We start from the raw sequence: 11,527 nt of genomic DNA, 5'->3' as shown, positions 1-11,527 counted from the left end.
AATTTTAATGTTAATGGTTCTGTTGTTATGGGTTTTATATATACTTGGTTTAACTGTTGTTGTGGATTTTGGTATTCATTCTATTGTAAGCCACCTAAAGAATCCATATGGACTAGCGGACAGCATATCCACTGCAAAATAAATAAATAAGGCTAGGACTGGGGCAACCCAGGTTCGAATTCCCCTTCAACCAGGAAGGGTACTGTGTGATCCTATACCACTCACTTAACCTAGCGTACCTTACAGGGTTGTTGTGATAAAATGGGGGTGGAGAGAGCAAAATAGATACCATCCTACAAAAATGGGCAAAATAAAAATTAAATGCATTAGTATATTTCAATACACATGAGCCGGAGAGTCAGAATAGCACGGACTAACAGAGGGATTGAAAGGCCTGAAATAATGGAAGGGAAGGTTGTGGCAGAACAGGTGCGGCAGAGATTCCAAGGCCTCCCAGATGATGGTGGACTACAACTCCAATCATCCCCAGCTGGCAGCCACAAGTAACCCCCTTCCCTGAGAGAGAAGAGTAGGCCCACTGAATTTCTTGATAGCAAAACCACTGAAATTCTTATATTCTGCACAGAGTTTTCGAAGAACCATTTTGAAATCACCCGTTCCAAAAGTTTAGCCTACAGTCGAGCATCTTTGCAAGCTTTCCTTGTTTTGTGCCATCCAGAATCCTTGGAAGAGGGACAAGAGGAAAACATGGGTGCTTCTCTTCCACCATAAGGTTTTATTGGTTTAGTATGAGGTCATCTCACTTCGGCAAGCCAGTCTGACGGCTTGAGATACATGAATACATAATCTGCAGAAGCAGTTACACTTAACTGACTCCCATCTGTCCCGTTTTTGTACAGAGGAAAAAAAAATGAACCAATAACAAAATAGACATTAGCTGTCGAACTGATTTTCTTTATCTAACAAAATTTGATAGCCAAAAAAGTGACTAAAACTACAAAATTGGAATACATACCACGTGGGTAAAAGGTTATCCATTTTATTACATCTAGCAGCGGCTTTTTCTGGTCCTGCGCAGGAGTTCTGTAAGTTGGGTCAATTTGTTTAGTGGATTAATACATCCATACACAATTATGTCTTGAATCGCTAGGCAGCTTTCCCTTAAGACTCGCGCCGAGACCTCGGTTCTCTCTTCATGTGAACTTCCCAGGCACGTTTATTCGGACTCCAAAGACGGCTTAGGCATGTGCCACGGTGCCTTGACTTAGAAAAGGAGAGCCAAATTTGCACTGCTACCCAACACTTGCAAATTGGTCATGACTCCTACTGGGGACGTAATTTGGCCTTCTGGATTTTTGGCAATGTGGGGGATGTCTCCCCCAGCAGCCGACTGGTACTAAACCTTTGTTCTTTCATCAGGTGACCCTTAAGCCTTTTCCAACCTGAACAAATGGAAAACAAACCAGATAGACAAGTCCTTTCCAAACTATTTTAGTGTTGCCTTGTTCTGTGGAAGCCCTTCACGCTTTTCTGCTGATGTAGAGGATAGACGGAAAGGTGGATCCATGGCAGTATATAAGATTCTCTTAGTGCTGTGATGTAACTGGGGTGGAAAACTAGAATATAGATCATTGGGCCCACTGTTTTAAGAGACAGTTCACACAGAAGAGGAAACCCAACGTTCTCTTGTTGTGAGTGAGCATCTACACAGTCCCTTTATTCCCACGTGGCTCCCCTTGAGCAGCAAAACTAGCACAAAATAGAGAGCCTGCAGGGGTGTCCAACCCTCAAATCCTGGCTTGTTGCTTCTAAATGAGCCAGGATTCATAAGCTAGGATCCAACACTGGCTTGTAATTCTGACTTGTAGAAGGTTCAGCAAACCAGGATGCCAGGTTCAGAGGTCATACTACACCTCATATGCCAACTTAATTATCCATTTTTACTAGGAGGAGGAGGCAACAAGCCCGTGTGGTCCTGCAAAAGCAAGATTCACCAGAAAGCAGCTTTTTCTATCTGTATGAACGCAGCCCCTGCCAAGCGAATGGAAATAATTCCTTAGGGGAAATGTTGGCCAGCCTTTGGAGTTCAATTCCAAACAGTCCCTGTGCATAAAGCTGTTGAAAAAGCGCAGTGAAAGGCCACCAGCAAGACGAGGAACGGCAGAGAACTGGAAGCAGACAGATGTTTTTGTCCATCCACTAATTCATCAAAACAAAGAAATAGGAACCAGACGGAGAATGAGCGCACCACTAACGCAGCACCTTTAGAGACCCACAAAAAGACCGACTGAAAGTGCAGCCCGATGCCAACTTGATTGAGAAAGGCCCACAACACCCAGAATGCCTCAGCTATGCTGACAGGGGCATGCTGGGAGTTGTAGGCTTTGTTCTAAACTTGCACAGGGATGCCCCCTTAATCTCTGCTTCCTTATCTCACCTCCTAACATGATCAATTTCTCAACAAACCCTGGAGGGAGAAGAGAGAGGAGCAAGAAGACAGCAGAAAATGTCCACTGCATCCACTCCCCAGCTCAGCTCACGTGGTGCACAGGTTGGACAAAACTGCAGCGGAAGGTGAATGCGGCGCACAAAAATTAGAGCAGGCAAACACAAGACTGGGTGGGTGTTTTCTTTGATTTTCCAATTAATGCCACAGATCTTGGGAAAGCTCTTCACACATCAAATATGAACTGAGAAGGAAATGGAGCTCTGTTCCATGACAAAAAAAAGTATTGTAAAGGTCTGTGCCATTCTGGTAAATCACATGGTTGGGGAATAAGAAATGGATAGAAAAATGCAACGGCAGTGCTGCATTCCTACAGATTGATAGTCAGAACTATCTCTGCCCAGTTCAATGGGAAAGCCATTCTACGGTACCAGAAAATCCTAGAATTTGAGCTAGGATTGAACTAGAATTTGGGCTCAGTTTCCTGTGGACTGAAGTTTGCCCTTACAGGTTTCCGATTTCTGAAATGCAGCACTGTCAATTTGCAAGGAAAATCTTTTGCACAGAGAGCAAACTGGATAGCTATTCTGCTTGATGTCAGACGCGTGTCATCTGGGCTGGGCACCAAAGAAGTAAATTACTCAAGTTTTGCACGGTGTGGCTTTTCTCCTGTCTGTCACATACCGGGGGGAGTGCAGTGGAGAGGCACAGAAAGTCCACAGGGCTTGGAGTGTGGGTGCAGTGGGGGTGGGGGCAAAGGTTCACCCCATGGATTGATTTTAGAGCAAACTGGATCCAAATTCAAAGCCTGGGGTGCTTTTTCTAATACTGAGATCTCTTCATTTAAAAAAGGCTTTTGTAACACTAAACACACGCAGATTCTCTCTCTCTCTCTCTCAAACCTGCGTACCACTATGGAAAGGCAAAACCACCATACAAAACCCCCTTCACTCCAACACTCATGTTAGAACACACAAGTCCATCCCATTGGGAGATTAAGCTCTACAGTTCAGATTTCATACATGCAAGGAAATACTTGACCAATTGCAGAAGTGAGGGAACCGTGGTGGGCCGGAAGTTCTGGGACCTCATCAGCTCTTGCGAGGAGGAGCTTCTTACAGTGCTGCTCCACACAAGCAGGGAAACAGCAGGGCAGGAAGTTCCCCAGGGTGAACCCTTCTCCCTGACATGCTAGCTCTCTACAAGCAGGGAGGTCTGTATTGTCATTTCCGGTGCTGCAGCACTCAGATATACCAACACATCCCTGCAGTCTACAACCAGGACAATGCACGGGGATGATTTTTTGTTCGTTTGTTTTTTTGCACATGTCTAAATCGGGCTGAGTTATTAAAAATAATCCTCCAGTCACTGGGGAAACGTCAGAATTACGACACAAGTTGAGTGGGAACCATGAAGAAGCGAAGCTGAAGAACCCAGCTGTTTCCCTGGAGCAACCTTCCCCAAGCCACCCCCTCTTCAGATATATTGGACTGCAACCCCCATCACCCCCAGCAGCTGCTGGGAATTGCGTCTTTTGCCGTGCCAGCTATCGGAAGATGCCAAGTTGCTGCAAAAGCTTTGCTGAACGCCGCACTGTGGCATTTTCTGCTTTTGCCTGGCACGGGTGCGCGAGCCGCCAGGCTTCCCACGGTCAGATGAGAAGCTCCTACAGGCACCGGCAGAAGGTCCACCACCGTTTCCATAATCGGAAACCACCACCAATGACTTGACAGTTACCAAAGTTAAAATAAGTTAAAGAAAGGTCCACTCCAAAACGTTTCTCCCGCGTGATCACGGCTAGGATGAATCGGAACCTGTCCGCTGGGACGCTGATGTGGTGGTCGTCCACCTGGGGAGTCTCCAGACCAAGCTGCCCCCACGTTCGACCGTTCTGGGCGCGGCTGTTCTGCAGGCATGTCGAGTGCGGAAAGGACAAGGGCAAGCATCTGGCAGGAGAAAGCCGCATACAGGTCCTGGCCAACCTCTCCCCACGGGCCGTGGAATGGGGCACCCCCACCAGCCAGCGCAGATGGGCACCCCACCCCCGCCCCAAAGCTGGCACCAGGAGGCCCATGCCAATTAGCCAGTCACCCGGCGCTGCACATAGAGGTGGATAAATTCAGTCGAACACACAAATGCGGTACCGCTTTCTTCAGGAACCGACCCAGCTTGGGAAATCGGAACTTCTGGGGTTGGGCCGTCCTGGTTATACCTGCGAACACACTCCCATGAATGCTGTAGTGTTTGTAGAGCAGAAATACTTTAGGTAGTGCTTAAACGGGGACTCGGGTACCAGAGAGGAGGTATTCCACGTGCTGCCTCTTCTCGGGAGGAAACCCGAGCATCTCATAGCCCTTCTCAGCCTCTTCTCCTTCATCAGTGCCTCTCCTGCAAAGAGAAGAGACCGCGTCACCGCTGGGAAAGTGGCTGTCCTTATTCAACATGCTCGCATGTGCCGTCAAGTCATCTCCGACTTAGGGCGGCCCAAAGGACGAGAGGGCCACCCAAACGGTCCTATCCGGACCCTGCTCAGCCCGTCTACATTTGTGACCGTGGCTTCCTTGAGGGAGCCCACCCACCTCCCCTCTGGTTTGCCCTTTCTCCTCTGCCTTCAACTCCCCCTCACTCGATTATCTTCCCCAGCCATTCCTCCCATGACTTGGATGCACACAGAGTACAACACCGGCTGGATGCTGGGTTTCTGCCCCGCGAAGCAGCTTTGCCCAAGTGGGTATTCACCGCGTCTTTTCCTCTGATGGGCATTACCTCTGCAAACCGCAAAGCATTCTCAAAGAAAGCAACGGCTTTGCTTAGCAGGTGAACTCTGATGCAAGCCAGTTATTTCCCCCTGAGAAGAGATCTTGCTAGGCTTGGCTTTAGTGTGACAAAACCTCCATCTGAGGAGAAACTGACATCACATCAACTGTAGGAAGGCCTGGATGCTTGTTCTGTTCTTTTAAACTTAAATAGCCTCTGAAGAGAATTTCTCTGGTAAGATGAGGTGCACCAAAGTGGAGTTAAAGCTTTCTCCCCAACCTGCTACCCTGGTACCAGGGAAACGCTATCCCTGGTAGTTAATGATGCTTGTCTCAGATCCTAGAACATAAAGGAAAAGGTTTCCCCTTGACATTAAGTCCAGTCATGCCTGACTCTAGGGGGCGGTGCTCATCTCCATTTCCTGGCCGAGAGAGCCAGCGTTTGTCCACAGACAGTCTCCATGGTCATGTGGCCGGCATGACTAAACACCGAAGTGCACGGAGCGCTGTTACCTGCCCACCGGAGTGGCACCTTTTCATCTACTCGCATTTGCACGCTTTTGAACTGCAGGGTTGGCAGGAGCTGGGACGGAGCAACGGGAACTCACTCCGTTGTGCAGATTCAAACCGGCGACCTTTCGATCAACCAGCACAGCGATTTAAACCACTGCGCCACCTGCAGTCCCTTGCTAGAACATAAATCAGCATTAAAACCCAGTTTCCTGTTTCTGATGGAACAGGAAACTGGTTTACACAAGCCACCATCAAAGTGCTGCAGCTGTGGTGAGGGGGCAAAGGACTCTGAATTTTGCTCCTGCTTAACCACCCATGATTTGGCTTTCCTCTTTCTATCCCCGATGCCAACCTGGTACAACCTACATCACCCCAGAGAGACATCTCATTGGATGCTGCCAGCCCGAAGACACGGATGGCATGCAGAGATGTTCTGATTCATTCAAAAAGGATTCCTAGAATGACGTGGCTGGTAGGAGACCAAAGTTGACTTCTGTTTATGCTAGAAGTGAGAAACGAAATGCAGGAATCCAGCAAACCTTGCAGAAAGCAAAGGACGGGTAAGGCTGTGAAAGGTAAACCGATGAATGCAAAGCCCCTTCTGGTACAAGAGGTGCCAAAACGATCTGCTGCGCATCGTAAGAGTCAGCATAAGAACATTGCTGAGAACATGATTAATTTGCTTTTTAAACTCATCTTATGCTTCCATAAAAGGGGCGGCCACCATTTTAACTGGCGAAAACACGAGCACCAAAAAGGAGAAACGGACGTCATTTATCTGTTGGATCAGCAAAACCAAGGGGGGAAAACTGATGTTTGACAAGTATCTAAAAATCACCCACCTCTTGTTTATCCTGCTGATGGATCCCATTAGCTGATTCAGAGTTTCCCATCATCTAAAATGAAAAGAGTGGTTTGAAAAAAGTTGCTTTACAAAAGCTTCACCATTGGAAGGTACCTAAGAAATAGACGGTGGGGCATTAAAAATGGACATCTTTATGTGATGCCAAAAGCAAGCAAGGGATGAAAAAGAAGAGAATGTGGAAAGCCCCAAGGTTCTTTTTTAAGAAAACAGAACTAAAAAAATGTTTTTATGTTAATCTTTTCCTTTGCCAAAAAAGAACAGATGCACAGAGACCACGATGAAGAAATCCAGGTACCACTAGGATTACCTTCTGAGACTGAAACCAGGGCATTCACAAGTTCTGCTTCTCACAGATGGCACAGCTGTGACTGGAGCTAACCATTTCACAGACTGTAGAAGGGAGTCTGTACATGGTGGGAAGCGTCTATGTTTTGGCAGGTCTCGATCGAGGTGACACACCCAAATATTTCTCCAGAAAATAAAATCCCATTTCCAACACAGAGATAAACAGACATGCCGGGGGTGGGGGGGAAATACGCAGGGAACTGTTTGTGCCTGGTGCAGAATCTGGACGATGGGTGCTTTCAACCTTCCCCCCGGCCTGTCAGTGCAGAGAACTTGGCCAGAAGCAAAGTCCAGCGACAAGAAACAGTGCCCAGTTTGGATGTATTCTTCCCTCCAGAGCAACAGCTATGCAAAACAGGCGTTGTGCCAGAAAATGGGAAGCTGGAGGGACACATGGCACATTACGGAGGAAGCCTTGCGACCCGAGCAGCTCAAAGGAGAGCGCTGCAACTTTTGTGGTCGTTCTCATAACAAGTACATTTTGCCCTAAAACACATCCAGCTCTTGATCTACCAACCACCCTGTGAGGTAGTCTAGGATGTGAGAATTTAGGGTGACTGGTCCAAATACACCCAAGTGAACTTCCTGGCCGAGTGGCCGTTTGAACACCAATCTTGCTGGTCACAGTCTTTGGATAAAGGATGCCACATTTTTAAAATGGCAAATATGTTTGCATTAAGAAATACGATCCCCCCAGAAACAAACCCAGCCAAGTTATGCAGGGAAAAGCTTGAGACAACTTTGTGAGGGACAGCACAATTTTGGCCAAGAGGGGAAGACCCGGAGATTAAAACCTGGTGCCTCATTTCTGAGTCTGCACAGTGGGTGGACCTTGCTAGAGAAGCCACACGGGGTGCTCAACGGGGACCAGATGATGGATGCGGCGGCTACTCCAAAATCCAGGTGATGCTGACCTGCGCTCTCTCGGAACAGCTTCTCATGGCTTCCATCAGTTTCTCCATCTGCTGGCCTTGCTCCAAGGCATTTCTCAAGACATCCTCCGTGCTGACCAGCCGATGCTGCAACCGGAGAATTTCCGACTCTGAGGAAGGGTCTATGAGGGAGAATCTCCGCTGGTCTGTCACTGCTTTCTCTTTGTCCTGGATGTTGAGGATAAAAAACTCATTTCATTTCATCACATATTACTATATTAAAATATTAAACGTGGATATACAGAATGAAGAAGTATTAAAATCAGCAACAGAAAAAGAAGAGAGAGGAGTTTTGCATCCATTCATCTAGAGAGCTGCTTTTCTGAAAAGCAGACAGACTGATCTGGGAAGAGGAAGTCTCAAGTTCAAATCTCACCTCTGCCAGGTACTCACTCAATGGCCTTAAGCAAACCTCTCTTTCTCAGTCTTCCCCTCTGTAAAATGGGAACAACAACAGGCAGGCAGGCAAAATGGAAGAGAGCACCGACAGGCCAGGAATAGGCCAAGTTCGGGCCTGGAGCATTTCTTTTGCTATTTGCCAAAGCTCTGAGGTTTGGCAGCCGAGGCCAAACACAAAACTGTGGCTTGGGGCAAAGGACAGTCCGTTCTCTCCTGCACCCCATGAATAAATCTCCCAATTACCAGACAGCGGTGTTTCTAATGCAACACCCTAAAACTAGGCAATGTGGCTAAACAAAACGCTGAGCTAAAGAGCATTATCAACACTTCTGCTCTGCAGGAGAAAACTGAGGCTGAGAGTTTTACTACAATGCTATACAACAGTATACAACAGTATACACAATACAGTAGTGAAATACACAAGGCCAGCTATTGCAGTGTTGTGGGGTGGGTTTTGTTTGTTGTTGTTGTTTTGGACATTGTTTGTTTTTCTCGAAATTATATTTATTCTTGCCAAAGGGCTGCGACTCAGAGATCTACTGCAAAGTTTATTAATAATACTGGTAGGATACTCACAATATTTCACAAAAGTTTTGCTAGTCAGGTCCTAGAAACATTTTATACACCTTCGGCTGCAAGAAGGTGCTGCAGGGGAATGCAAAACCCAGCCGATTTCTGCAGCACCAGAGGTGGCACCTAAGTGACCGGAGAGTCAACATACTGCCTAAGCTAATCTTCGATTCAGACCTCATGTTTCTCCCAGGAACACGACTCCCAAGACCGGCAGACGTTTTGACGTGAACCTGAGAAAGGTCGGGAGAGTCGGCGGGCAAGCTGGGTCGCGCCTCGCGATCACTCAGCCCCCGGTGGAGATCCGGCCGCTGCCCCTGGGAGCGACGGGGCTGCTTGGAAAGGCAGGGAGGCGCAGCGGGGAGGCCCGGCTCCCTGCAGTCCAGCCCTCCAGCCCCGGGGGCGACCGCCACGCCACGCCACGCCGGGCACCTGCGCCAAGCCAACCGCCCCCCCAGCCCCACACGCACCAACACCGTCAGCTTCTCCCGCAAGCCCTGGATGTCGTCCTTGAGCTTCTGCTCCTTCAGTCTCCACTCGGCCTTGTGTACCTCCCGGCTCAGGTCCCGCTCCGGGCCGGGCGAGTGCCGGCTCGCTTCCATCAGCAGCGCACGCAGCTCGTTCAGGCTTCTGCAGGGCAAGCCGGGAAAGCATCACAGCGAGGGGTCAGAGCAGGCCTTCCGAGGGTTCCCCACCCCCCTCCCCCCGCAAATGGGGAGCATGGAAGTGCCACTGAACGATCCCCGGAGGCTTCCACTCGGACGCCAGGCCCCTTCGGGGTCGCGGAACCACAGAACTTTAGGGCCACAAGGAAATCCGCCAGCGAGAGAATTCCCAGTTCGGGGTCACTGGAGAATCACTGGCATCGCCCCACCACTCTTCCACTCAAGAGGATCCTCAGTCTGCACTCAACGGCCCCCGTCCCATAACTTCGCCCCTTCCTGGACACACCTTTGCCCACTTCTATGGGGCAGCCCATCAGGTCACCGAAGAGAGCTCTCCTGCCCGCAAGGACCTCCTCTCTTCCAAGCCAAACACGGCTGGTTGACATCCATTTCACAACGGGCCCTTTCAGGGCCAAAGCAAACCTTACTTTGAACCCACCTCCAGCAGCTGAATTTGCTCATACGCATGTGCACCGAACAGCATCATTCATTATTATAATAGGGCCAGTATTATTACAATTTATATTTATTCATCATATTTATATCCTACCTTTTTTCCTTTCAAGGAATTCAAGGCAGCTGGTGCACTTTTCTTCCTCCTCTACCTCTTATGCCCACAACAACCCTGCAAGGTAGGCTGGGCTGAGAGACACCCAGTTGGCTCCATGACTGAGTGGGATTCGAACTCAGATCTGGAGTCCTAGTCCTGTGTTTTAACCCACTACACCACACTGGCTCCCAGGAAGAGATGGGGGTGGTCCCGATCTTTAAAAAAAACCTTTCCTAACAGTCCACTTTCAGTCATGTCTTCTGCATCTGCTCTAGAGTAACAGGAATAATTAAATTCAATCATGGATTTAAAGTAAGGTCTGCTGTGCACTTCCAGTGATCAGGGAAGTAAATTTATTCTTCATGCACCATTCAGGATCCAAAATCCTTTGTGGAGGTAGGACTAAAAGCCCAACAGCACCCAGTAACTATGATATTTGATGGAATCTCCCAGCAGTTTGGTTTTGGTTGCTTTTTAGGAGTGGCTGGGGTACGTGAATTCAACCAGGGAGTCAGCCCTGGCACTGGGGAACAAAACATTTTCCTTGCTACTGCCCTGGGTTCCCAATTAAAGTCTCTCCGCTGCATGTTGGTATCTGTGCCATGGAGGGAAATCCCAAACAAAGACAAGAAATAGCTATCAACAGAAGATGCATACAGTAGTATATTCATTGATTACAATTATGGCCTCCGCTTTCTGTTGGACAAACTCCAGCCACTCCAATGAAACCAGAAACAGTAGAAGTGGGAATCTCCAACCATGGAATGCGCTCCCTAGAGAGGTCCGCCCGGCACCGTCATTGTATGTTTCTCGGCGCCAGGTCAAGACCTTTTTATTTGAACAATATTTTAACACACAGTAATTTAACTTATTTTAAATGATGCTCAGTGTGGAATAGTTAATTGATCTTATTTTATTGTAGTTTGCAATGATGTTGCAAGCCGTTCAGAAATGACAGTAATGGACGGCATACAAAGTTTTAAATCGATCAATAAATAAACCAACATCAACCTCACTTCTTAAAAAATGGGCAGAAGCCACCCAAGAGGGGCAATGCCTTGAGGACTAGTGGATTTATGGGTTGGGTTCAGTCAACTCACTACACTATGGCTCAGCGATACCCACAGTTCAACTTTAGTCTGGACCCGTAAGCGTGTAGAGAAGGAGAGTCCAGCGTGCAAACGCCGACAGGCTTTAAGGTTCCGTTTCTCCTGTTGCACCCCAAGAAACTTCTGCTGCCATCAACCAATACTTTCCCCAAAGGCCCTCAAAATTCACTAAGGCCTTGCTCCTGCCAAAAAGCTGAACGGTGACACAGGGGTGTCTGGATCCCACACCTAGAAGATGCTCCGTGCCGGGCTTTGTGAGGGGATGGCCCAACACCACGGCCGCCACCATTAATAAATAAAAGATATGATCTGGCCAGGGCAACTTCTTCTTCCTTCTCTTTTCTCCTCCTATATTCTTTATTTACTTATTTTATACTGTTAATTTTAATTTTATATTATTATGTTTGTATCTCAGT

At 48.1% G+C, this 11,527-nt stretch overlaps 1 protein-coding gene across 2 annotated transcripts in view; it reads right to left on the bottom strand.

Annotated features, from left to right (window-relative positions):
- Positions 1-716: 716 nt before the first annotated feature.
- Positions 717-11,527, bottom strand: part of CLIP2 (CAP-Gly domain containing linker protein 2) — a 75,317-nt gene continuing 64,506 nt past the window's right edge. For both annotated transcript variants that reach the window (XM_044429812.1, XM_044429811.1), the window contains exons 14-17: positions 9,258-9,417; positions 7,801-7,986; positions 6,519-6,572; positions 717-4,795 (exon numbers count right to left, since the gene is read on the bottom strand). In XM_044429812.1, the coding sequence (XP_044285747.1) occupies positions 4,784-4,795; positions 6,519-6,572; positions 7,801-7,986; positions 9,258-9,417 (412 nt within the window). In that variant the 3' untranslated portion in view covers positions 717-4,783. The remainder of the gene's footprint in view (positions 4,796-6,518; positions 6,573-7,800; positions 7,987-9,257; positions 9,418-11,527) is intronic.

The sequence above is a fragment of the Varanus komodoensis genome, unplaced genomic scaffold, assembly GCF_004798865.1.
Source record: "Varanus komodoensis strain SLA01 unplaced genomic scaffold, ASM479886v1 scaffold20_1, whole genome shotgun sequence".
Lineage (NCBI taxonomy): Eukaryota > Metazoa > Chordata > Lepidosauria > Squamata > Varanidae > Varanus > Varanus komodoensis.
Note: the sequence above shows the minus strand (reverse complement) of the source record. Positions and strands in the feature narration are given on the sequence as shown.